The sequence below is a fragment of the Plasmopara halstedii genome, assembly GCF_900000015.1.
Source record: "Plasmopara halstedii genome assembly, contig: Scaffold_3060, whole genome shotgun sequence".
NCBI lineage: Eukaryota > Oomycota > Peronosporomycetes > Peronosporales > Peronosporaceae > Plasmopara > Plasmopara halstedii.
Window position 1 is genome coordinate 2,076,513 of NW_020189964.1, and position 26,786 is coordinate 2,103,298.

Genomic DNA, 26,786 nt, shown 5'->3' on the forward strand with positions numbered 1-26,786 from the left:
AGCCAATGACCCCTGTCCAGGAAGCAGTGTGACGTCATTGATGTCTTTTTTCGGGCGAAGCACGACACAGGAATGATGCGTGAGGGCAATTCTCCCCGTTCGACACCCGCATTTTATGTCCGGAAACCGAAGGCAAGTGGCGTATCGTTTACGCTTACAATAAGCTCAACGTTGCCGCCATTCCGGCACAGATACTGATTCCTAGAAAAGATGATCTCCAAAACGACTTAGTTTGACGTAAGAAGTGCAGTGCACTCGATTTGGTCGATGAGTGTTACTGATTTATTTTTAAAGCGAGTGATATTCCGCTGACAGCAATGAGTACTCCAAGTGGTATGCTCCAGGAGTGGCTGGTGATGCCGCAAGGGCTGTCAAATGAACCAGCAACATTAGATCGTCTTGTGACGCAGCTGTTCAGGCCTAAACGGGCAAATGCAGGGACATACTTTGACGACATCTTCGTCCACAGTCGTGTGGCGCACGTGAGGACAGATTTGTAAAACCACATCGTCCGTTTGAAAGCGGTGCTCGAGTGCATGCGCACAATTAACTATATGCTTATGCCGATAAGATCATTTTCGGCGCGTGAGAAATCCCTTTTTTAGGGTGCTTCAATTGAAAGCGTGGCCTTCGAGCGATTCCCGCTAAGATCAAGTCCATTAATGAATGACCGGTATCAAAAAACCAATAGGACTTGCGCAAGTGGCTTGGCATCGCCAACTACTTGCACAAGTATAGCGCAAATATTGCGGAAAAAGTACTACCATTGTCGAACCTCCTTGAGAAGGATAAGGAATGGTGTTGGGGACACCGAGCATCGGAAAGCGTTTGACAGAGTCAAACACAGCATCCTTCATGCACCATAGCTGGCATTGCTTGACCCCGATCGTCCTATATGTGTCGTCAGAGACGGTTCGGACTTTACCATCGGCTGTGCACTGCTTCAAGCAGATGCCGAGGAGCAAGATCGGGTGATCGCGGTTGAATCTCGCCAGCTTAAGGTCGTGGAGAAGAATCAGCGAGTCCACGACAAGAAGTTACTTGCGGTGAAGTATGCACTCGTCAAGTTCAGGGTACACCTGCTTGGATCGAAGCCGTTCATGATCTAAACAGATCATACGTCATTACTCACTGCGACCCAGTCGCCTTACCTTTTGCAGAGGATGGCCAGGTGGCTCTCTTTCTTCGCAAAATATAACTTAGAGGTGAAGATTAAGCCAGGAAAGCAAAATGCTTTGAATGATGCGTTATCACGCAGACCGGATTGATGAGCTCGCTTATGCCACGACGGTAACGTCGTCAGTGACGGATTTGATCCACGCCGCTTACACGGTGATGGTATGTGTTTAGCGCTGCTACAGGCTCTAGGGAGCAAGGAGTGTGGTAACTCGGACAAGAAATTGTCGGCGCGATTGCGCGCACGGTTACACCGATATTCGCTGAATAACGAGTTGCTACATTGTACCACCGATTTGACGGATACGCTACGAATTGTGGCTCCCCATGATGAGGATTTGAAATACCGTATCCTCTATGAAGCCCACGACACCTCACTCAGTGGTCATCTCGGTCTTGAAAAGACATACAGCTCTGCGAGTTGCCACTACTGGTGGCCCAATCTGTAAAAATGGACAAGCACCTATGTGCGCACGTGTGAGACGTGTCAAAGCGTGAAACCTCTCCGAATGCGGCGGCGTCGCTGGTCACTTTGTCGGAATTCTCTGGGTGTTGGCAGTCCAAGAGTTTGGACTTTGTGTTCAAATGGTGATAAACTAACCAAACCTTTGATCTATTGGTAAGAAACAATACATAGTGTGGCTAGAATTTCAACTTCTACCCCATACGCAAAGTCTTTAGATTAGTTGATCCCATACTTTAAAAATGACGATACAGAGCACAGACGCGGAGTCGAACACTGCCGGATCTATACGAGAATTGGTCTTGCTGGATGTAATGAACAGCTGTGGGTTGATGTCTCATTTCTTAGGCCGGAGAAGAACAGAAGCACGCTACATAACTAATGTTTTTCTCCTGATTTCAGTATGTACATCTTTTTACTCGTGATGCTTTTTCTTATCTCGGTATAAAAGGGACAAACACACAAAGCAATGCGATGAGGTCTGCTGTTTATTGCGCCTCGTGTTTGCATCAGGTTTGACGAGGCAATGAACGCATGATGTATTTGTTTCGAGCGAGGGATCAATGCATCGAGCGCTACTGTTCTGTCTTTCGACATCATTAAGAGATTGGTGCTTGCCCAATAACTCATAGTAGCTTTATGGTTTTCTACGGACAAAATGTAGAAGGTCGCGATATGGCACGCTTCTGGCAATAGCACGATGTTTGGCCGACATGAAATGAATCAAATGTCTGGTCGATGTTTGACCGGACACGGATTGAATCAAATATCTGGTCGATGTTTGAAATGAATTAAACGTTTCACTACCAATAAATATCCAGCTCATTATTGAAATAGATCCTGATTAAGTCGAAGGTTCTGAGAATATATGCGAATTCAATAAGATACAATGGACACATTTTCGCAAAATATATCTAATACCCAAAGCTTGTCTTGTAATCAACAAGAATCATGTAGGCACAACTGAGTTTTGAGTGCGTGAGCATTTTGTGTTGTTGAAGATGCTGATGAAGAAACGCCTCGAACAGCGACCACATATCGATAAGTACCGGTACCGGCAATCAGTTAATGACTGCTTGAAGTAGCAAGTCCAAGATAAGCACATTTTCGGTATCAGAATGGAATCGTTTTATCATGATCAACCTTGGAATGGTGTCAGTTTGTGATTGGTTGAGATAAAGCATAGGCTTAGAGGTAGTATGTTGTCGTGGCCTAAGGACATTTTGTATATTTGTTGCAATTTGTTAACTAGTAATCACTTCGACTTTTTCATCAGGTAATGACCCCAAGACACTAACTCTGCTGCCTTTGCTTACGGACTACGGTCTAGCCATGGACACTACGACCCATCGTCTCAACAAATTTGACGGCGCGGAACCTCACCTATGGGGATCTAAGATGCAGATGGCGCTGGAAGAGCGGGACTTACGGGATGTGGTGAGCGTGTAGGCGACGCCTGAGCACTTGATGAATCAGCTGGACCAATCCATTTTCAAGCGAAAGCCACGCAAGGCCATGACGATTATCTGTCCCGCAATGAAGGATTCGCAACTGCATCAAATTCGGTCGTCAAAAGGCGCGTATGATGCATGGTCGCGTATTGTAGGGCATTTCGAGAAAAGAGCTTGGCAAATAAGCTTTCTTACGTCCGTATTACTTCGCGACGACGATGGACGAGGGTGATGATGGGCTTTAGCTCATCAACAAGATCAAGACGTTGGCAAAGGAACTTGACACAGTGGGTATTTGCGAAGATGGTCCGGTCATCAGGCTTCTCGAAAGCTTAATCGAGTCGTACGCGTTCCTGATTACGGCGTTGGAGTCCAGATCTGACTTGTTGTCGTGGGAGCTCGTGACGTCTCGGCTAATGCATGAAGACATGAAACTCAAGGAACAATGTGGCGGCGTCAATGAATCCGCGCACACACATAGGCAAGCGTTCATGAAAACGGACAATGGATAGTGTATGGAACGCCAAGCGACATCTATGGCTAGAAGTACGTGTCATTATTGTGTAAGTGCCCCATGAGAGTTCGTGAGAACGCAGATGGGCAACGGCCGGCACAGCGCACAAACACCATGCAGAGAAGAGACGGCTGCGGTGATTTTTCATCCCGGTTGGTGGAAACTCAAGAGACACCACGTCGAGTCGCGTATGGCTGGTCGGCTCGGGTGCAACACAACACATGAAATTTTCGAAAGATTTTTATGAAGAACTACAAGGAATCTCTGATGGACTTTCATCTTGCAGACATCGACGTTGTTCAAGCAATCGGGCATGGAATCAAGAGGGATATGCTCTGCGGACTATGGCATAATCCAAATCTATCGCGCAATCTTTCCTCCGTTGGACGTTTCACAGAGGATTTCGGGTTGTCACGTTTGAAAGCGATAGCTGTTCTGTCAAGGCAAATAGCATGCAATTGAAGCTTGGAGTCCGCGAGGGTAAAGCAGGGGTCAAGACACTGTCATCAAAAACAATTATGGCATTGACAGTGGTATTGATTCGGCTAATCAGTGAGATTTGAGCGATGTTTGTGCAGTTGTCAAACAAACACGGGTAAGCTTATGCCAAAATCGCCCCATCACGCAAAGAAGTAGATGATGTGTGTGGTCCTATGCAGTCAACAACTTTAGCCGAAGTGAGTACTGGGTCCTACGTGTTCGAAGATTGGGGTGCACTTCTGGCGGTAAGCGATACTTTGTCACCTTCACGAACGAGTGCTGGTACTTTACCTCGGTGTTTATGCTGCGGAACAAGGCTGAAGTCACCGACAAACTTGCCGAGTTCGTTACTTTTGATGAAACTTAGACTGGCAAAGTTTTCAAAGCAGCGTGGTATTGAGCAAAATATCACGCTCCTTTATACTCGAAAACTTAAATGAGTAGCTGAACGCATGAAGCGAACTAAGTGAGAATAAGATTGAGCACGCTGGACTGGCAAAGACGTATTGGGGTGAAGCACCTATGACGGCTGCTTTTCTTCGCAGCCGTTGCCCAAAGGCGAGGCAGTGTCATGGATAATTCACCATACCAAGTTTGGACTGAACGGAAATCTGTGCTGACGAATTTAGAGGTTTTTGGATGCCAAGCATTTGTTACAGTGCCCAAGAAAAAGCGCAGCTTGATGCTCGGCCGGTACACTGGCCATTTACTTGGCTACTCGGAGCAGGAGATAGCGGATTAATTCAAAGATTTCGACAGTAATCGTGTGCTTGTTAGCCCCGACGCAACGTTTATAGAGGATACTTAATAGTGGGAGGCGAGACTGGCGCTACAATGAAGTCGTTGTTCAAGATGAAAATGAAGAGACTGATGAGAACCCCCCCACACCATGATCATACCGACCATGAAACTTGAAGGAGAATTTGAGCCTGGCAGTAGCCAAATCAACAGACCCAATCGCTTGGAATAGCGACTCAAGTACTAATGTCTAAACGACAGAGTCAACATCAATCGCTTGAAGAAGTGTCAGTCTGGGCAGCCAAAATAAGCATAATCCGGATCGACGTAATTTTGGCCACAGGTGCAAACGCTTCTTCATAGTCGATGTCAAACTTTTGTGCAAACCCTTTGGCCACTTGACGCGCCTTGTACCGCTCGACTTCGCTAGCTCGATTCTCCTTGACGCGAAACCTCCATCAACTGCCAATTTGCCATGCGTCCTTTCGGAAGGGGTACGAGCGTCCAGGTTTGATCTTTTGAAGTGACTCCATTTCGAATTGCATGCTTCCTTCCAATTAGCTGCGTCGTTGAATTCAATCGCCGACTTAAAAGTAGTTGGTCACTGAATCCACGACGTATCCAGCCTCAAAGTCTTGAGCTGTGTACGGATTATTGGTCCATCAGATGGATGTGAAGACATCGTTATTAAATGACCACCTTGATGAGAATATCTTCATGGTACAGCCCGATGGCTTTACGGATATGGTCAATCCAGACTATGTATGCAAGTTTCAGCGGTCACTGTATGCGCCTCGTATGTGAAACAAGGTCATTGATGACTTCATGCTGGGATTGTAATCCAAGAAGTGTAAGTCCGATCACTGTGTGTGGAATGGCCAGTCGTCGTGCTTCACATTGATGATTTAATTTTGGCCAGCAGTACCAGCAAGATGCTTCGAGAAACCTAGCAAGCACTCGGCAAACGATTTGAAACGATGGATTTGGGTCAGCTAAATTTCTTTTTTGAAATTGAAATCGAGCAAAACTTCACGATCGGGACTCTGACGGCAAACCAGATTTGCATGCGATATCAAGTTTAATATGGAAAACAGAAAGCCCGTCAGAGGTAGCTAGGACTTAAGCTCACCAAGTCCATGTGCGATGAAGGATACAAGCTCAACAAGACTATGACTGATGTACCGTATCAAAATGCTGTTAGCTGCCTGCTCTACCGCATAGTCGGCTCGCGCCCGGATCTTGCTGCAGCGATTGGAGCGCTAAGCTAATTAGCAGAAGACCCGTGTCCAGCACACTGGCAAGCGTTGAAGAGAGTCTTTAGATACATCCAAGAAACAAGGGCGTACGGCATCACGTTTCAAACAGAAAATCATGATGTATTACAAGGATTTCCGGATTCGGATTAGGCCGGAGACACAATGTCGCGAAGACATACAAACGGCTACGCTTTTATGATGAGCGGTGGGTGTGTCGGCTGGAAGAGCAAAAAACAGCGTACTGTGGCACCATCGTATACGGAGGCTGGCTACATGGCATTGTCAGAGGCTACGCAAGAAGCAATTTGGCTTAATGCGTTTTTGTGAGAGTTGGGTAAAAGTTTTTCGGAAACAGCGGTCGTGATCAAGGCTCGATTGCACTAGCAAAGAACCCGAAGTCTTACAAGCGGACCAAGCACATCAATAATCGATACCACTTTGTTAGCGGAAAGATAGAAGATGTTCGAGAGATTCTCGAGTATATTACTACTCTCGACATGCTGGCCGACATGATGACCAAGTTGATTCCTGCAAAGCAGTTCTGTATACTTCAAAGCAAGCTGGATACACAACAGTCGAAGAAAACCGGGTCGAGTGGGAGTGTTGTCGAAGATACTGTTGACGAAATGCCTCGAAGAGCGACCACGTATATGTAAGTACTGGAAGTTGATGACAGCTTGAAGGAGCGAGTCCAAGATGGGCACATGATTGGTATTAGGATGGGAATCGCTATGTCATGATCAACCTTGGGATGGTGTCAATTTGTGATTTATTAAGGTAAATCATAGGATTAGAGGCGGCATGTAGTTGTAGATTAAGGACCTTGTAAATATATTTACTCTGCATTTTACCAACTAATGCTCACTGCGACCTTTTCATCATTCCTTCAATGATAATTCTGATCGATTTCTAACTAGACAGATATCGAAACACTGATAATTGACTGACTCGAAGTTTAAATGACCACTAATCATTGTGAAAATTGCAAAATTCTGATTTTGAAGCGCAATTCAGGTCGCATTTCGCAGCAAAAATCCTAATTTTGTGTAACGGGGTTACACGTACCCTGGTAGCAGCGGTGTGTGTCACACGAGTTGTGCATGGTGTGACCACACCCAAACGAGAATACGTACGGGGCTAGGTAGCCAGTAGTTATGCATATTTAGATTTTACTATATATATTTTGTATATTCAGGAAAATCTAAACTTTTAGCTAGTAGTTATGCATGTATTTCGTTTCTACTATATACATATAGTATATTTAGGAAAATCTAAACTGTTCAAATTAGGATAAAGCTACACAAACACCGTCTGAACTTCTCCGATATCGAGGCAAAAAACCAAGCAAAGTAATATTCAGCATTCAGCTATGACGGGTTCGTCTTTGAGCGAAGAACACAGGTATAGATTAATACCAAAGTAATAAATGATATGTTTGTCTCTGCTGTGTCTACTTAGTCAGCTTGCGAACTCCAAGTAACACACAGCCCAACAAAGACATCACTCTCATAGAGTGTAAGTGCTGGCGCACCACATTTACATTAATCCAATTGACAAAGCTATCATTGCGTTTGCGAGTCAAGCGTTCAAAATTGATCTCGACAGGCACGTCACAGAAGCATACAGGGGCGTCCTTGGGGTAAAATGTACGCATCACCACAAGATTTTGGCCATGTTGGTCGGCTAACGACGAAGACTTTTGATAACAGACGAATACTTCATCGTCACCATCGTGATCATTAACAACTCGTCTAGACGCGAGCTGCAGGAAGCGTTGTTACACGTAAAAGAACTGTTCTTGCGTAGACAAGTTTGTTGGCACAGCACGCGTGGCGGACGATGATGGTTATACGGAAGTTTTTGAATTTCATACATAAGGAAGTCGTCGAGTTTTAAGCCTTCTTTTTCAATATGCGCTATCAAAATTGAAGACGATTGCATATTTGAATTCGGTAGCCTTTTTCCTAACAAAGATTTTAGCTCTGCATGTCTTTGTCACTCTCGGACGTATGGATTTTAACCCGAACAGTCAATTAGCCTTGACAAGGCAGTAATTACTCTTGGAGTAAGCGGATTGCGATCCGCTAACTCATACTTAAAGAACGAAAGGTCGGTGGCCTAAATTACGCTTCCTCAAGCGCTAAGCTACGGCAGCCCCACTGCATATTGGGTTTCAAACAATGATCATTTCTCAATTCACCGCGCAGAGTCTCACCCGAGTCAAATCTCTTAATTTATGCAAGCAGATGTCTTGTGGATGCTGTTAATGCATTCACTCAAGTTTATGTATTGGCAGTGTTGAGTCATCCGAAGCCTAATATTGGCATGACTAAATCCAGCCAACAAAGTGATTGAAACAGATTTCTGTTGTCTTCGTCAACGAAACGACTGAAGCACGTCAGGTTGCTGAAGAGAATGAAAAGAGGACGAATTTGTTGAAGAGTTTGCAACTTATATTAAAGGTACAAAGGTAGACAAAAAAGTGTTTACGGATCTAAATGGTACCCAAAATTCGCACATTTAACTGCGATGGTTCCAATGCAAAAGTCAAGGTTGCACTACGTATGATCGTCTTGAGTAAATTCAAGAATCGAGTCGAAAACAATTTGTTAGAATCAATGAGCAGTGCTTTTGAGACGTTGTATAAGCAAGATATAAGTGACAATCAGCTGAGTCCATATGCTGGAAATGCTCAGAACTTTGAATTACAAAGCCTAAAAAATAATCATCTTCATATCTTTCTACTTCGAATATTTTTGTTTTATGAAATGCCTAACTAATTAAAGAAATTGATTCTTGAATTTTTGCAAGAACTTAAGAAATATCGATAAAAGTCGTATGCACACAAAAAATAAATTTCTCAGCAAATCAGAAATAAAGGCTATAACGTCTGAGTGACTTTTATGCTTGAGTCAGTCGAGCCCAGAGCTTCTGCACGTCACCACTCGAGTCAGCAACAATACTACGACCATCCGTGGTAATAACTTTGCCGTCTCCGTCCAAAAATACCAACATAGGAATCCCAGTAACACCAAATTTCGTACTCATTGCCTGGCTGATGGTACGCTCTTCGAATGGTAGTGCTAAGAAAGGCATCTCACCAAAGTATTCAGCATATTGCGAATGATCGCGGTCAGATGAAATGAAGACGAGCTCAAACTCTGGGTGCTTCTTAACCATGTCGTTGTACACCGCACTCAGGAATGGCGTAAATTGGCGGCAAGGCGGGCACCAGTGCGCACTAAAGTAGATACCCACCACTTTCTTGCCGGCAAGTTTACTATCCGTGTCTTGCAGACCATCCTTTGTCTGGAGCTTCGCGCCAAGCTGATCCGACCACTTCATCTCGAATGAATGGAAAATCGTTTTGTAATCTAGATTTCGCTATCATTCCCTGATCACTACCGTGACAGACACAACAATTTTGTCAGAGTTCCATAAATTAATATTATCAACATCTTCCTCGTGTCGAAAAAAAAAACCTCGTCCAGGTATTGCTGCTAATCATATTGCGCGTTAGGCGTAGCTACATATAAATTCTATCAATTGTGGCTAGTAATTTTTAATTTTGAGGCTACAAGAAAAGAAAAGAGCTCAGCAAAATGAACTATAAGAACGTTCTCATAATCTTGTCGATTTTCCTTACAATGTTTACAAGAAATTCAACTCCCAAACCGAGATTTTATGCCTTTGCACTCTCGTCTTGTTCCAATTTCTTCTTAGCGCTCTGACGCGCTTGCATTTTTGACAAGTGACGGTTTAGTGGCTTTTTGGACGGATCGTATTCACGAAGTACCACAGTTATGTGAGTGTGAGGATGGTGCATCACTCCCGAGCGACCTGCAACCATCAAACCACAGCAACAAAAAGCAAAATCAGTCAACCAATTCAACTCACACTTGTATTTAACAAGCTACGCACCTCGGCCCATAATTCGAAGACGCTTAAGGTAAGTGCCTTTGTTTACAAAACACTCGGCCACCATGAGATTTTCGGGCTCGATTTGATATTTGATGTCAGCCAAGTTAATGGCATTCTGTACCGTCTTTCGAAAATGCTCGGCCTTGCGCTTGGGCGAGAATTTCATTTGCAAAATGGCGTCGTTGGCCGACAAACCGCGAATCTGCTGGGCTAGGTAGGTCAACTTACGGGGACTAGCCCGGATCGCACGCTTAACGGTCTTGACGGTACGTAGCTCGCCCGGAGACGTAAGATTCAAAAATGCTGCAGTGTCTTCGTCCTCTGTGGCAGCCTCATCCTTCGTGGAATTTGTGGACACCATTGATTCCGTCGCATAACCGGAGATGGTGCTGCCTGTGCGTGGGCAGAGCGTCAGTATCCTCATCCGAGAGCGCAGCGTGGCCAGCATCTTGTCAAGGTAATTGGCGGCCACACAGAAAAATCAAATTTTTGAAAAATATAAACTACTTCATATCTTAGATAATATCTAATCGATGTTCATATATATTTAAACCTTAAAATATCTAGAACTCTATTTATCAATTTTGTAAGTTATATTCACGGATTTATTTGTACATTAATAAAAAAAAATAGAACGATAGCGTGGATTTTATCAAGCAAAAGATCGTAAGTAAAAAACACGGTAAAGCTTAAAAATTGGAATATCGAGAGAACTTACTACAGCATATACCAAAATTAAGAATGTCAGACTTCTCAACAAATTGAATTGAGTAGTATATTAACTCTACAAGATTTTTCATTGATAATCTCAACAAAACTTGGTAAATGGATGATGTATCCTGCCGGCTATACCCTTCATCATTGACACACGATGCGATTTCATCTGTTGTATTTCACAGAGCTTAATCAAAAACATATACTGGAGAAGTTTGACTTACGCAAAAGGCGATGTAGTACGCGTCTTTTTGTCTGATATCCAAATGCGCAGCTTTTCTAAGTTTTCAATAACGATGTCATCCTCCTCTTCATCGCTGCCATACGCACCAATGCTCATCCGATCGACACTTGCACGATCAGCAGCACTTGTATAATCCGCGTCGTCTGGTAACCATTCAATGTTTACTTCAATGTCGGTTCTGTTCGAAACTAGAGGCATCAAATGTGACACGAATCGCTGACGAGCAGCAGGCGGAAGAGACGGAATCTCAATGCCGCGCACTGTAATCTTAGCTGCTGACGTCCCCACGACGATATTAGCAATCCACTCACCAAGATACTCAAACTTATCAGGCCTTCCTTTGCAGATATCACGTCGAAGGGACAAAAAAAATTCAGGTGTAAAGTCCTTGCATAATTTTTGAAGCTTGTACTGCACAATGGCCTCATTTAGCGCCTGCATCTGCTCTGTGTTTTCCATTCCATGCGTACCCAAATCATAGCACTCGCTACACAGATTGTAATTCGAGCATACACTACAAGTCCATAGCGCACCTATGACTGGGTCCATGCCACAGCCGTCGCAAAATGAATTCGGATGTACGATCGTTTTCTTTCGCTTCCATCTAGAGCCAATGATAGATGCACCTTGGCTCATAGCAGCGCCGAGACGCCCTATCAGCGGCTTAACAGGTGAGCCTTTTTTGTCAGGCAAGCTTTTAGAATGCCCGCCATCCTTGTCGTGCAAGTCACGCTGAAATACGAGCGTGCGCGGTAGTGTCGATGACTGAATAATCTCTAAAACTTGATCTTTCGTCATATGAGGTTCAATGTGCAGCCCGTTAACACTAACGAGACAATCTCCAACGACTACGCCACCACGCTGTGCGGGACTGTCTTTCTCCACACTACAGACCTCAACTAAAAGCTCGTTCTCCAACGACACAACAACATTCGTATGAAAGCCTAACACTTGCTCTGTAAATGTCAACGTGTACGTATTAAGAGGTCGCTCCACAAAATCAGCCTCAGATTGAGACCGCAGCTCTGACTTTCCCTTTGGAGCATAAGTTGCACTAGAGTTCGACGAATTGCGTCCTGAAGACTCGCCGCTACTCGTCACACTGCCTGAACTTGCTGTCACAGCCGGAGCACTACTTACAAACCGTGGAGGTTTATCGTGCAGTGCAACCCGACGCAAGGTATGCAACGCACGAACTGATGAAGGATCAGACACCACACTAGGACCCAAAAATCGATGTGAAGTAAACTCGTCCTGACTTTCACCAAAGTCAGCAGTGCCGCCGTATCCCAGTGGTGTACCCAAGTCAGCATTTACGTCGTCGTCTTCATCTCCTCGATATATATCCGACTCATCACTGTCGCTAGCTTCATCGTCAATATCGTGATGCACCAAGTTCATAGGCTGTGGCGATGGAATCACCAATTCTATCTCGTGGCCCTGAACTTTTTCTTCTTGTACGGTAAGTTCAATTTCATGAGGTTGCAATTCTGCCTCTACGTTCTCTTCGACACTAGTATATGGTGAAGGTACCGATTGCAACCCTGCAGCGTCTTCCTGCACGAGTAACTCTGTTTCAACTACAATGTCATCCTCAAAAGAATTTTCACGTGGATGATCCACAGGTGTCTTGGGCTCCACAAAAGTCTCTACAGGTGTAGAGGGCTCTTGTTGCACTTCAGCTGAGGCACTATATTCTTCATGTGATATATCCGTACCTTTCACAAGCGTCACAGACTCTTGTGTCGAGATTGTGAGTTTTGAGTCTGTAGTTTTGAAGGATTCTACAGGTGTCGTGGATTCTAAGTGCGTCTGCACTGCTACTGTCGCGTCCCCATAAATTATAGGATCCTGGTGTGCATCTTCGAAAGACGAAAGATCATCATCTAATGGTGTTGAGGCTTCCACGGGCGTCTTGGCACTTTGTTGTGTTTCTATGCATGCTATATGCTCTTCATCTGTTGTAATTAAAGGATCCACGGGCTTCACCGGCTCTTGTATTACTTCTACAGTACGTGAACTCTCGTTGAGAAACGCTTTCGAGTTCTCCACAGACGTCATAGGCTCTTGGTATGTTTCTGTCAAACTCTTTTCAATCAAAGTATTTGGTGCCTCTACGGGCACCTTGACCCCCTCCGCAGGTGACGAGATTTCCTGTTTCGGTATTTGCTTTAGTAGCGAGTCATCATCGTCGTCATCACTGTCCGTGCGCGCTTTGTCCGACTCGGCACCGTCCTCGATGGGCTTCTGCGGCTCCAGCTGTTCTAACACAGGACTCTGTTCTGTCTTCACCTCGATTACGGCGCTCTCTAAAACAGCAGACAAGTTCATTGTGCTGGATGTGGTCTCTACATTAGCGCGTTGCGACTCCACGTCGATCATTATGGGCGACGCTGCATTGGCCGACACGTTCATCTATTCAGCAATGTATAAGTAAGCGCTTGCTAAACAGATCACTTTTACTATCAGAAAACCTATGTTTAGGTGGTACAGTGAGGATAGAAAATAACCTGTATGTACATAAAACTCATTGTCTTTCGGAGTGACCGACCCGGCCCATAATTGTCAACTCGGTGCAAAAAAGTTTGAATTTGAGCTCTGAGTGAATTGTGTTTAATGATTGTTATTGGCTTGTTGGCGTCGAAATATTTGTATGTGTCTTTCATCAATGCCTATATCAATAGTTAAACATAGTATGTCTGGTGCAATTCATCTGATGAACCTTTAAAATAACGGTCGTGTGTCATAAAAGACAATCTGAGAACTGAGTTACCAATTTCTTCTTGTGTCGCCAATTATCGCAAGCTGTCCGCATGCGCTTCACTTGAAGCCAAAGTGTCGACTTTCATAAGCATATACTATTGATATCTTGCGATTCAAGGCCGACGAGATGGCCAAATTTTGGTTGCGACAGATAACTTTACCTGATCTCTGTCTGGTTCTTGATATTTAATCAAGATCTTTTCAAACGCTTTTGCGCTTCGACACTTTCCCATTTTTACAGTATGCTGTACGCCACCCGCGGGTGGGCTGAGGGTTTCGGCCTGTGTCACCTGCTGTTACGATTTAACTCTTCGTCCTGTGTTCAGCAAATTTAAAGCATAAAATTAAATGTGATCTTAAACATTGTTGCACTATATTTTACTTACTGTTTGAGCTTCCACTTTATGTGCATGGTTTAAAATGTAACTTACACTGCGTTTGTTGAGAATTTTTTCATGTAGTTTAGCATTCGACCTTAAGACATGATAATATACATAAAGCAGGCTCCATCGGTCGTGCTCCTCACTTAAATATGAATCACGAGCAATATGAACGAGCGCAGTATTGAAAGACAAGCATGACGTGATTGTTCAAGCCAGCAACCGCTGAAGCATCAGGCACCGCTTCATTCGTGATGAAGTGAAGAATGGAGCACTTTTGACTGAGTAAAACGACAGTAAAAGACAAATTACTGACATGATGACAAAAGGTTTTAGAGTCCATCACATTAAAAGAGCTACACGGAACCAAAAGAGACTATAGCAGCTGTGACTGGGAAACTTGAAGGTTACGATGTTTAACAGCACGTCGGTAATAGGTTCCACAGCATGCAGCCATTTTGTGACGTACAAAGCCCATGTGTCATAAATAGATGGGACTTTCAAATATATTTGATTTTGGATCTAATTTGTCAGATCTTTGTAAAATGTTTTGATATCCTTGTGTTCAGATCATATAATTTATAAGCCGATAAATCGCTTACAGAAATTCAAGAAGCAGGTCTAATTTAACGAATGTCACTTTGAAAAAGAAGCAAAATATGGTAACTTGAGAGATAATCTTTTGATTTGCTCAAGAACGAGACTTTATGCAAAGCTCATGGCAGCGAAATTACGTTATAGCCATTGTTGTAGCGCGTGCAGGACAGTAGTAAAAAGGTACGAGACTTTAACGGTTTTGGTTATGATTTCGTCTGTATCAGCTCGCTCGTCTCGGACATTATGAATGGGAACTTCAATTGATGACACGACATTCTACTTATGTCCCAGTCGTAATCATTTAATCATTTCCCTAAACATTTCAAAAAAGCGATCATAAAGCTTTAAGAACTGCTACTAAATGTAGTTTTCCATTGCAGCAAAATTGTGGAATTGTACAAACCGTGTTGATTCGTAAAGTCGCAGAATTGTGCTCAACGGCAGTTATAAAATTTGGAGATGACACTTGTCTATGCAATAAATGATCCCCTTTCTTGTTGTAACATTGACGCACAAAAGTATAATTCCTTTACACAAGTATTATCGTGGTCCATATGCCACTTGCTTCTTTTCATTCTACCACAAAAATCCTTTTTCCGTATTCATTTTCACAGGCGAAGTACCACCACACGATATCAAGTTTTTGAACTGGCTGCAATGATCGTTACTACCACTTTCGCTCTTGCGATTCCGACGCACTTGCGCTCGGCTTTACCATTGTCCAAAATTAAATTTCTCCATCTTCTAGTGATTTATGGGTGATCGATACCGTAGCGCACAATCTCCACGCGATAACAATGGAAGTATGACGGATGATCGCTTTAATAAACTCGTGACGGAGACGAGCAAGGGCATTTCATCCTTCAATCAGCTCACACGCAGTATCGCGCAGAAGATGTCACTCTTCGGTACACCCCAAGACTCACGTGCTAATCATGTCCAGATCAAGGAAATTACCGAAAAGGGTAATAAACTTGTCACTAAGATAAATCGTCGTTTACAAGAACTAAATCGTGGAGCCAAAGGCGCGTCAGGTCGCACACGACGCACGCAAGTTAACAAACTTTCAGCTGATTTTAAGACCCAAGTGCGTGTTTTTGAAGAAACATGCGAGCGGCTGCTTCAGTCGGAACGACAGTCGGTTGAATTCATTCGCCGTTCGTCACAGAGCTTTAATAGCAGCGACAAACAGCAATCACGCGGTGGCGCAGCATTTACTAATTACAGTGAAGACCAAATTTATGCGCAAGCTAATGTTATAATCTACGATGAAGACGGTAAGTTGGCTTTTTTATTCTAAACATGATATCAAAAAGAATGTTGAGTTGTCGTTATGTTCAAATTTGTGCAGATATGCAGCGGAGAGAAGACGATATCATTCAAATTAACAATCAGTTACGGGAAGTAAATGCAGCGTTTACAGAGATTGACGGTCTTGTGCAGGATCAGGGAGAATTGGTAGTCGAAATTGTGGATAATACGGAAACAGCCAAGGACAATGTCGAGAAAGCGCTGGAGCAAGTGCGACAGGCAGAACAACGCAAAAAGTGTTGTGCATGTTCACGTCTCCAGCTCTTTGGTGTTGCTTTATTGATGCTACTCATCTTCGTCGCGGTAATAGGAGTTCTTGCGACTGCTAAGTAAGGATTCAATCCAGATTCAAGACTGTATTTGTATTGCCAGATAAAGCTGATTGCCACTGTCAGCAAAGAGAGACTTAGCATTGGAGCGCCATTTATCTTTGATAGTGTGTTAAATAATTTTGATTCAAACGTTGTTTGCTGCTCATAACATTTATCAGGTGGCATTCGATGTGGTGGCACGAATGCATCTTTGCATTCTATTTACCGATGAGGCCGATGAAATCGAGCACCGATTTCTGTGATCATGTGAGAAGGTCGTCGAGGATCTAAATTTCGCTTTGACTGGGAATTTCGAAACATGCTTAAAGCTGTAGACTTTAGCATATTTCGAATCGGTCCAATGCTATTTCGTCGAGAGCGTAAACCTGCGTCCAAAGTGCTTGTCGCGTCGTCCGAAACACGATGGCGTGAAAGAAATTGTGTTCGGGATGTTGCAATGGAAGACGAGCTATTTAGTCGTTTAGTACAGGTACTTGAACCTCTGCTACCCATGTGTAGCTTTGAATTGATAGAAAACATGGCCGAGAATGGAACGGCTATGTCACGCTCGGATGAGTCGAAGCACACGACACAAACACGTTCCTTCTCGTTGACAGCTTCGACAATGCCATTAAAGTATCGGGCTGTACCATGGACTCGAGCCATCACAGCTTCTCCGATCGTGTAAGTCACACGTGAGAGCTCAAACCCCATTGTATCAATGCTGTAATTAGTTAACCGCTGCGTATGCGAAAGAGCAGTTGTATCATCTAATCGGGTGATCTTGTCGGTCGGCACATGCGTTGTTTGTTCACCATAGTCGAATACTAAGGTGTACTCAACGCTATCTGTTGCAATAGACTGAACTATCGAAGACGCTGATCGGTCGACACCAGGCTCGGACTCTGAATCACTGATGGAGTCATTGAAAGTCTTGGCTCTTATTTTAGCAGAACAATAGCGTCCAAAACGTGAGCTCCATGCAAGGACATAGTCATCTATAGCATACACGGGCATTTGAAGCGTCCGATTCCTCGATTCATTAGTGCAAAATCGAGCTTGTAACTGAAAACGCTGATTCTCGATGCTGTCAATAATCATTTGAGATGGAAAGACTTCAAATATAATAGTCCCATCTGAAAAACGAAGATCACAAGCAGAGGAAGGGTGTATTTTGATCACGACGCAACTTTCGACGGCTGCCTTACGTGGATGATCTGCTTTAACTTGGTACCCTTCCTCTAGGACTGGAATTGTTCGTTTCCCTCCACTTTGTGCGGTTGCCGAGGCCTGCATTAGCACAGCATTTTTCAATGACCTTACATCAAGATCTAAGGGCACACTAAGCCGCTTGCGCTTGTAGATTAGATGAGGAGGGATTTCGTAGCCTGTTGAGCCGTCCGCGAAGTCAACAGCAGCAGTATTGTTTGAGTAAACTCCATTTAGATGCCCGACTTTTTCTTCCTCGCTTGTGGTACCTAAGTCATCATTCTCGGTCATACATTTGACGTATATCTGGTCACCAATGTACACTTTGACCTTGTTATTACAAACAAGGAACTGATCCTCCGTGATCGAAATTGTGGCTTTCTTCTTTTCTTGCACAGGAATGATCTTGTCTATCGGAACATTTACTAATCGAATACGACTTTCAAGCAACACGTGAAAATAAGTTTGAGATTCTTGTTCGAGGGTAATCACACCACGACCACAAAAGCGGGTTTCAGGATGAAGTGAGACTTGCACTTTTTGACCAGCAAAAAACACGCGTTGTGATCGCTCAATATCTGTAAGTTGTTGCTCCAGTTCGTTCACTGATGGCAACAGTTCCACTTTATTTTGTGGTACTACCTCAACTGTAAGACTGTCTTCGTCTTCCGTTAACACGGCATAGCTTCCATTTTCAACACGACGTGTAACTGCACCATAGGCCCGGATGCCGTTAGGAGCTCGTTCGTACACAACTCGAACACTATCACCAGCTTTTTGGGTAGCATTACATCGATCCGAGCGCATCGTATAGAGCTTTGCTTCCATTAGACGAACATGTTCGGCAAGAGCAAGTTCATCCGTGAGTTTCGTCGGCTGTACTCTTCTATTACCACGTAAGAAGTATTCGACGATAATCTGCCAAAAACTTTTTGGTGTTATTGAATTCTGCTGCCTCCTGCCTTTATGTGTAATCGATATTCGTTCGATTTGAGAAACTGATGACATCGTCGCCCTTCGTCCCGTTCCTCGTTGTGGACGAGTAGCTTTAGTTATGCCAAAAGTCTGTGTCATCTGTTGCCACGGTGTCATTAGCATGTCTTCGTCACTTGAATCCTCTGAATCACTAGCTTGAGTTGAGTCATCCTCGTACGCTACACCACAATCGAGGCGAGTCATATTCAGAGCTTCATCTTGAATGACACATCGCTCGTTCTCAGTCTTTGGTTGACTGCATTTAAAAGAAGTTACTCCAACTTCAGCCACAACGCAATTGTCGTCAAAACTGAGTATAACTTCTCGTGGTGGAGTCAAAGAGAAGTCTACCATAACGTGCTGTGAAGGAAGAAGTCTCATTTCAGGAGCTACCAATGCGTCTGGACAATGGTTTACAATGTCATCGTAGAGCATTTGTTGAGATTTTCTCCGCAATTTCATGTCAATAGCATACTTTTCGGTTAAATTGCTATTGCTTTTAGCGCTGGACGCATCACTTTTTCTTCGTGTGCAAGGACTGTTCTTACTTTCATCTACACCATGTTTTTTCAGCATCTGGTTACTTGTCGTAAGCATCTCTCGTACCATTATGTCTTCTCGTTGGACACGATAATTGATAGTTCCATCGTCAAAAACAACCATAAACATACCTGCACCCAAATAAGTAGCAAGGTTACCCGAGTAAAAGTATGGTGTCCTCTTGTATCGTCCAAATACACGTTGACCATACGTCCACAGATTATCTAATGGTACAAATCTTGAAACGGGACTGGATAGTATAGACTTGATGACTAACGCGGAAGAAGTAGAATGCTTCTTGGCAGGATTGGTTTCTGATTGAGATAGCTCATGATGATGATAAGTGTTAACATGCGATTCTCCATTATCGCTCCGTTCTTGAGTATTGTTTGCACAGGGCATTGACTCTACTGGCCTGATTAATGTGCTACCTTCCTCGCTGTTCAAATTCCAATGAGTCTGTTGACGCTCACTGCGCTGTCGCGTTGATAAACTTGGTCTAATAGCAAGCGCCCCATTATCATGGAGCGTAATGCGTTCACTAACTTGCCGGCTTGACAATTTAGGAACTTGCTTTGCTGGGTGCTCGAGCTTACCGGACGGCAAACAGGAAGTTGAATTTGTTTCGAGGCTTGGAGAACGTGGTCGACTTCTAAGTGAAGTAGCAGCCACATTTTTTTGGATTTTGACAGACTCGACATCATCATGGAGCTGACGCTGGCTTTTTGGCTTGCTGGGCGAAGCTGATCGACTTGAAACTTTTGAAGGCATTTCGTGCATGTTGATTGAAGGGATTTCAACGTCTTGACGTTGGAGATGAGCATCAAGCTGCTGTGAAAGCGCTGATGAGTTGACGATTTCAAAAGTCCTTGTCAATGATTCATCCTGATTCATTTCCGATTCGATCTCACAGATTTCAAAATGTCCATTTAATTGAACTGCCGATGATCGTCTTGAAAGCAACATTCTGGTCTCTTGAGTCTCCATCGACATTTGATCGTCATGCGTGGAGAATTTACTGATGGACATTAGCTTTTTTATAGATGTTGACGAAGATGTCAATCCTTCATTGATATCTAGATTAGCATATACAAAACTAGTAAGAATAACTCGTTCTTTACAATACTATATTCTGCTATTAGTAGACGAAACTTTCAGCCAATTGTCAAGTAGCGTGACGATCGCGATTCACGAGGTCGCATCGCCAATGCCCTCGTCGATGCAGTCACAGCTGCATACAAAAGATAATAAGTGCATTTTGCGTTTCTTTATAGCGTGGAGAAGGCATTCACACATACAGAGCAAACGGCGAAAGGTATGGAATTGAATCTGGTGCACACAAAGAGTCGAAGCTGATTACTGACCGTATTGTCACAAGATAGCGAGTTGCTGCTGCATGTCGTAAAGGCGCTATCTTTTTCCAGCGATTGTATTGGACAAGATGGAAGGTGATGGTGGCGAAGAGTCATCAACGTAGACAAGAGGATAAAACGACAAATATGGTGGAAAACAAATACGAGGTACAATTAAAGAACGATGATATGACCATTCGACAATCAACGTCCTTCTTTATGAAAAGCTGTAATCAAGATAACAATCACACTGCAGTTTCATTACAAAAGCAGCAGCATATGAAGGTACCATGACAATTGAATGCGATCTTATGTTTAAAATTCTTGATAGTGCCTTGGATTCTAGATACTGAAACATGTGATACAACAAAGCGATAACGAGGCTGTGGCATGTACTAGCGAGAATACCATCAGCTCGATAAATGCTTTCCGACATTGGCAAGAAATTGTAAGGAGCAAAAAAGATCGTGTCGCGAAACAACAACAAGCCAACTTTTTTTTATACTACTGGCTACTAAAACGCTCCTTGAGTCAGCTTAATCATTATGCGCTTGTTAAAAAGCGTGAACGCACGCTATTAGTTGCAATTCAAAAATCGAGTCGACTACGTTTGCTGATAAAAGCAATGCAGAAATGGCGACTACAAAAACGTATGCACCAAATATTTATTTGTTGGCAAGATCACGCTCGGCAGCGACACAATCGAAGATTATCGTACCAATCGACTGCGGATGCTCTAAACCGCAAGCATCAAGACCTCGCTCTTCAATTTGCATTTGATATTTGGGAAAAACAGTCTACACGACTTCGGGCACAACACGCCCTTGTGCATCTTCTGGACCGTCATTTGTACCGACACTTATGTAAAAAAGCGTGGAAAGTATGGACTGTAACGATACGTCAAGTTGTACAAGTTGAGTCGCTCCAGCGTCGTTATCATGAGCGAAGTTTACGGTATATTTGGCATATCTGGAGTTCCCAGACTCGAGCAAAGGAACAGAGGGAACAACAAAGGCGTCGGGCGGTGCGCCAATACTATTTATCCATCCTACGTAAAGGTTTTGTTGGATTTCGAGCGTGGTGTACGCAACAACAAATAACTCGCCATCGAGTTGACTCGATGCAAGATGCAGCAGACAATAGAACAATGGCATTGGCTTTCTCACGATGGGATCATTTCACAAGCGAAAGAAAACGTTATGCTGGAAAAATTAAACGCGCTTTGCGCCACTATCAATTGCAACTGCTGAAACGTGTTTGGTCAAAAGGGCTTCAGTGTCTTCTGAAGAAAGCGTCGGTAAGAAAAGAAAGAAATCTCATCGCATACAAACAAAATTATACTCAAACTCTAAGGCGTGGCTTTAGCATATGGAGGTCTTTTTGGCAAGCAGAGTGTCATCGTAATCAAGTGCTGGATCAAATATTACACAGAAGTGTGAGGAGAAGAAATCTTTTGAAGACAAATACTTTTTTTGAAATCTGGGTGGAGTTTGCACGCGCGAAAGCTGCTAATAGGATCGTGAACGCGCAGGCACGAGGTCAAGCACAACAACGAACGCTACTCAAGCACTTTTCGCGATGGATCACGTATGTCTCGGTTGTACGGTGGCAAGAAATCACGCAAGCACGAGCAAAACAGCACTATCGATTTGTCATCTGGAAAAAATGCTTGAAAAGATGGCGACTAAATGTAACCTTGCGTCACCGTCATCGCAATGCGACACGTGTGGCTTTGGTGCATTGGAAACTGATATTACAGCGGAAGGTAGTCGAGGGGTGGAGACGATATTTAAACCTCAAAAGGATGAAGCAGCGCCGTATTCATGAAGCTCTCGAGTTTCGACACGAACAATTTGTACGTGAAGGTTTGCGGCATTGGTTGACGGCTGCACTGTATATACAAGAGCAGCGTGAACAACAAATCGTGCGTACTCAAGCAGACAACACAACCCATATTTGGCGTAAAGTTGCAGCAATAGCGCGTCACTGGTATTACCTTACCATACGGCGCCGAATTAGCAACGATGAAGTTGCAGGGTGCCAAAACTTTTATGGAGATGCAGTAGCGAGTTCCAAGAATGTACCAAGACTAGTCCAAAAAAACGCATCGTGTCAATTGTCTCAAAATCCCCCGGGACCGCCGCAGCATTCAGCACCCTATTCAGGGAATATTGACACGTTTGAAATAATAAACGTATATCCAAATAATGTTGAACGTTCAACTTTTCAATCCCCACTATCAGAGTTTGTCATGATTCCAAGAAATCGACCACAACCTCGTCGACCCGTCGAAGTTTTATTACTTTCGCGAACCAATGCAGATGATAAAATTCCACACAATCAGACTGCAAACATGACTGAAGCCAATCGATACGGCTTTGACTTTCCTGTTAAAAAATTTGTTCCACTGTGCTTGCCGAAAGACAAAGATTCGCTTTTCAACAACTCGGAGAAGCAACAGTCTGTGATGACTTCTCAAGCACCAACATCGCGCCAAGTTCGCTCTTTTCCAGCGTCAATACAAGGATCCAATAATTTTACAAAGTTCAGCACCACTGTGAGCCAGTTAGACGTTCTGGAACATCAACTGGAGTCACTATGCCAAAAAAAGAAGGAGCGGAAGACCGCACAAGATCAACTCGATATACTGCGTAAAAGAGTTAAGTCAAATCCGCAACTTATGCCCGAGATTCGTGCGATGGAAAAGCAGCTTAGCAATTGTACGACGCGCTGGCTCCGCGCAAAAGAATCGATTAGTCTGTTGGCAACTGAGATTGACAATCTGAGAAGAGTTTTACAAGGATAAAGCCACGGAACTGTTTAGTCATGTGCCAGCTTCAACGTCAGCATTAATTCATCGCAGTAATGTTTTATATTCTTGTATAAGTGAGGCACATTTGTCAAAGGCGATTTCAAAGTCGGCATCTTCCATCCCATACTGTTTATACCAGTGCATATAGGCGCCGGCTTGAAACTGGCGCTGCGCTTGCTCAAGTAAATGTGTTGTGCTCGCCAGAAAGTTGCCATTATTAATACAAATCGTCGCAGAAACCTTTGCTTGCAATGATGAAAATGGTGCAGGTTTACTGTAAGAGACTGTGGCTTGTGGCATTGTTGACAACCAAGGTACAGATGGAAATAACTTAAAAATGGTGCGGCTAAGCTCCTCAGAAAATTGACACGTTCTGCTTGAAGAAGGATAGAAGCCGCGTATGATAGTGCTTGATGCCAATGCTGAATAAGAATTTCGTGGAAACGAACCTGCTGTCTGCTGTACGAGCTTCTTCAGCAAGTCCAAACTCATGTCAAAGTTCACGACACGGTCACGCTGATATGCCAGCGTACGTGCTTGAGTGACCACTGGAGCATGAAATAAAGAGGCTGAAGAGCCTCTTTTTGTGAGCTGACGTCCAAACGATGGGACACGGTCTCGCCATAGGCCGGAACGAACATCAAGCATTTTAGCTGTAGACATGGGACACACATCGTGCAGTAGCTTGCCAAAATCAAACGGTCGGACAGAACTTGCATCTTCGGTCGTCACGGGAAAGAGCAGTCCTGCAAGGTCGGCAGCAGCTATACTATTAGCTTCCTCTAGAGAAATTATTTTGTTCTCGTTAAAATTTCCAGCTTGATCCCGAATCATCGTTTTCCAATGATTGACAGTACGCAATAAGTCGTCATTGTCCTTGTATATCACAGCATCAGCAACATCCTGTAAAGTTTTTAACGTCAAAATTGCATTATAATTCTGAAGGGGTGTGTCTCCGCGAGTGCAGGATGGCGCGACAGATGCAGTGACAATATAAGCCTTTGGGTACGTATCTCGCATAGTTTCCATTATTCGACAACCAAATCCTGCACCTGTTCCTCCACAAAGTGAATGCATGACAATGCTACCTTGGTAAAAATCTACACTTTCGATCTCACGTCGTAATGATTCCATAACTGCATCTGTTAGATCTCTCTTATCGTCCATGCTTGATGACGTGAGATTCGAGAGTGGAGACTTAAAGTTCGGTCCGTAATATCCCATGGCCCAATTATTTCCTCGACCCGCTTGTTCCACGTGCGTAAACGCAGGACGAAATGAAAACATATCACCTGTAGTAGATGTACATAAAGATTGCACGACTTTGGGTTCCGTGTCTACGAGAATACAGCGTGCAGCTCCAGTGGACGGATGAAACAAGTGTCTAGGAAGTGTTATTGAGCCATTGACAGCGACAGTATTTGGTGCACGACGACGCTGACGATTTTTATCGAAGTCATTATGAATATGACTCTCTTCGTGAGTAGAGTTTGAAGCAGAAGCCAAGCGCCAGTACGCGGCGCCTAACTGGTTGCCGCATTGACCCAATTGAATGCACACACTCATTATCGAGGTTAGCGTATTCTGACCAATCAAAAGATCTGTGAGTAGTGACGTTTAGAACGTTTGACTTTTTCATATTATATCATATCTGTCGTAAACGATCCCGTCATCGAAGAACGGGTCCGGTAAACTGGCAGCCACATTCCCGCCGGTAATGTACGAACATCTCGTCCTCGCTCGATGTGTCTAAGTCGTCGACCTTAGCGATGCCAAGTAATCGAGGAATGCCACGACCCTTTTCTTGGTCAATGTGCGCTTGAGCATTGCAAAATTGTACGCATTTGCGACCCATCGTTCGGCGGCATTGCATTTGAACCGAACACGCAGTTTGCTGAGGACGCGCTTCCTATTCTTGTGGTTGCGTCCCCCGCCGACAGCACAGCCGGATTGCAGAGCATCCACACGAGCATAAGAGTCAGCGGTATGTTGATTGTCTTCAAGTGGTATTTAATGGTACGTGTCATGTTGTCGCAGTAAAGTTTTACAGTCTCAATCACCTCAGACACATGGTGCGCTATCGCGAAGAAGCAGGCATGGACTGATGAGGACGTGGCTTTGTCGCCTTCCAGGTAGCCCGTAGCTGCTTTCAATGGCTTAAGTTAGACATTCAAGGCAACCATTCCCTTTCAGAAACCCGTCGAGGCTCATTTTGCGCAGTGCTTCGAAAACTAGACGTTGGTGTACTTGTCGTCGAAATCGATGGTGTGCGGCATCGATACCAGCGCACTCTTGCAAGTAATTGCACGCTGCAACGGTTCAAATAGAACAGCGCGACGGAAAGAAACAAGGAGAGGGCGTTTCTTTATTTCTCCGTCCTTCCGGATGCAGACCTTGTCGAACATCGCGGACAGAAGGTAGACGGCGAGCACAATTGTTATTATCATAGAGGCAAACCCAGTGATTTCAACAAAACGTGACGTACTTCGGTTGCTGTCGTTATTGTGCGCCGTGGACCTTTGAAAAATGAAGCAGTAATGTCCATCAGAACTATACTGGAAGGTACGCAAGTTGATCTGAGATTGGCCAGATGCTTCATTTACTCGAAAGCACGATTCAACACGTCTTCACCAGACAAAGTTGCCGAATTTTTATCCGATGGACGAGTACCAATTGCATTTGATAACCTTAGTCGTCTAGCCACCAAAAGCTTTGAATTCTTCTTCTTTTCGTTTGGCGATCTCGTGAGCAATGTGGTGGATGGTTTCTCTTTGTTGCAGACCTCAGAATCATCAAAATATTAGCGATTTCTCCATCATATTCAAAAAGATGCCTGTGCGCTCACCACCACTCAAACGCTTACTTTTCAGATCGCTGAAGAGAGCCCCGAGAATTCCAGTACGGTTTGTCCACCTAGTCCGCACCTTTACTGAAGGCCTGTCTGGGAATAAATCCGGCGTGATCACGAATTCTTTCCAATCCTTTATTTTCATCAATCTATCATATGCATAGACCGACCACGTCATTGTTATCAAACTCCATAAGCGCACGCTGAATTAATGAGGGCGTCTAGTTAGGTAGAGCGCAGTTTTAAAACGCCCTATGGTAGGTGAGCGCATTATTTGTAGGGCGTTATTATAGAAGGAACGCTTAAATAGAGCGAGAACGTTAATATCACTTTACGAAAATTTTACTAATGTCGATGATATAATCAAAGAGCAGAAGTGTACGTACTGTGTTATCATATACGTCTTTCTTAGCGATGCATTTCCAGCTTCAAAGTTTGCTCTGTCCGAGGCGACCGGTAAGCTCATTGTACTTGGCAGTACTGGTGAATAACTCCTTAAATAAGTCTTAAAGACCGTGTTCGCTGCGGGGATCATTACGAGTTGCTCGCTTATCTGTCTTCGGTGCAACAAGCCACACTTTTATTTTCTTTAGTAATTCTCGAGAGGCTAGCATAACTGGAGGCCCAAGGACGGAATATGGTAATTAAGATGGCAATGTTGAAGTTGCGTCTCTGTAACGGGGTTACACGTACCCTGGTAACAGGGGTGTGTGTCACACGAGATGTGCATG

At 44.0% G+C, this 26,786-nt stretch overlaps 9 protein-coding genes across 9 annotated transcripts; 4 read left to right on the forward strand and 5 right to left on the reverse strand.

Annotated features, from left to right (window-relative positions):
- Nucleotides 1-7,447: 7,447 nt before the first annotated feature.
- On the forward strand, nucleotides 7,448-7,921 carry PHALS_06922 (uncharacterized protein; the record flags this gene model as incomplete). The annotated part of the gene is made up of 4 exons (XM_024720298.1): nucleotides 7,448-7,454; nucleotides 7,537-7,593; nucleotides 7,662-7,724; nucleotides 7,788-7,921. 4 exons carry the CDS (start codon nucleotides 7,448-7,450, stop codon nucleotides 7,919-7,921), a joined length of 261 nt encoding a protein of 86 aa, XP_024585511.1.
- Nucleotides 7,922-8,245: 324 nt separating this feature from the next.
- Nucleotides 8,246-8,981, forward strand: PHALS_15196 (uncharacterized protein). Its single transcript, XM_024720299.2, has one exon. The coding sequence runs from the start codon at nucleotides 8,577-8,579 to the stop codon at nucleotides 8,856-8,858; it is 282 nt and encodes a 93-aa protein (XP_024585512.1). The 5' UTR covers nucleotides 8,246-8,576; the 3' UTR covers nucleotides 8,859-8,981.
- On the reverse strand, nucleotides 8,980-10,447 carry PHALS_06923 (ribosomal protein l22; the record flags this gene model as incomplete). Its single annotated transcript, XM_024720300.1, has 4 exons — nucleotides 8,980-9,417; nucleotides 9,484-9,575; nucleotides 9,775-9,918; nucleotides 10,000-10,447. The coding sequence occupies 4 exons, from the start codon at nucleotides 10,445-10,447 to the stop codon at nucleotides 8,980-8,982; spliced, it is 1,122 nt and encodes a 373-aa protein (XP_024585513.1).
- A 486-nt stretch (nucleotides 10,448-10,933) lies between these two features.
- Nucleotides 10,934-13,479, reverse strand: PHALS_06924 (hypothetical protein F443_04239; the record flags this gene model as incomplete). The annotated part of the gene is made up of 2 exons (XM_024720302.1): nucleotides 10,934-13,372; nucleotides 13,468-13,479. 2 exons carry the CDS (start codon nucleotides 13,477-13,479, stop codon nucleotides 10,934-10,936), a joined length of 2,451 nt encoding a protein of 816 aa, XP_024585514.1.
- Nucleotides 13,480-15,451: 1,972 nt separating this feature from the next.
- PHALS_06925 (syntaxin 7-like protein) lies at nucleotides 15,452-16,341 on the forward strand (the record flags this gene model as incomplete). Its single annotated transcript, XM_024720303.1, has 2 exons — nucleotides 15,452-15,974; nucleotides 16,049-16,341. The coding sequence occupies 2 exons, from the start codon at nucleotides 15,452-15,454 to the stop codon at nucleotides 16,339-16,341; spliced, it is 816 nt and encodes a 271-aa protein (XP_024585515.1).
- A 200-nt stretch (nucleotides 16,342-16,541) lies between these two features.
- Nucleotides 16,542-20,072, reverse strand: PHALS_06926 (uncharacterized protein; the record flags this gene model as incomplete). Its single annotated transcript, XM_024720304.1, has 1 exon — nucleotides 16,542-20,072. The coding sequence occupies one exon, from the start codon at nucleotides 20,070-20,072 to the stop codon at nucleotides 16,542-16,544; it is 3,531 nt and encodes a 1,176-aa protein (XP_024585516.1).
- Nucleotides 20,073-20,250: 178 nt separating this feature from the next.
- On the forward strand, nucleotides 20,251-23,201 carry PHALS_06927 (uncharacterized protein; the record flags this gene model as incomplete). Its single annotated transcript, XM_024720305.1, has 3 exons — nucleotides 20,251-20,358; nucleotides 20,426-20,680; nucleotides 20,742-23,201. The coding sequence occupies 3 exons, from the start codon at nucleotides 20,251-20,253 to the stop codon at nucleotides 23,199-23,201; spliced, it is 2,823 nt and encodes a 940-aa protein (XP_024585517.1).
- Nucleotides 23,202-23,249: 48 nt separating this feature from the next.
- Nucleotides 23,250-25,062, reverse strand: PHALS_06928 (cryptic tubulin; the record flags this gene model as incomplete). Its single annotated transcript, XM_024720306.1, has 2 exons — nucleotides 23,250-24,791; nucleotides 24,931-25,062. 2 exons carry the CDS (start codon nucleotides 25,060-25,062, stop codon nucleotides 23,250-23,252), a joined length of 1,674 nt encoding a protein of 557 aa, XP_024585518.1.
- Nucleotides 25,063-25,806: 744 nt separating this feature from the next.
- On the reverse strand, nucleotides 25,807-26,233 carry PHALS_06929 (uncharacterized protein; the record flags this gene model as incomplete). Its single annotated transcript, XM_024720307.1, has 3 exons — nucleotides 25,807-25,976; nucleotides 26,053-26,144; nucleotides 26,226-26,233. The coding sequence occupies 3 exons, from the start codon at nucleotides 26,231-26,233 to the stop codon at nucleotides 25,807-25,809; spliced, it is 270 nt and encodes an 89-aa protein (XP_024585519.1).
- Between the last annotated feature and the right edge of the window lie 553 nt (nucleotides 26,234-26,786).

What these genes read in the sequence shown, in the direction of transcription:
- PHALS_15196 (XM_024720299.2), top strand. Translation starts at nt 8,577, where the DNA reads ATGGTACCCAAAATTCGCACATTTAACTGCGATGGTTCCAATGCAAAA.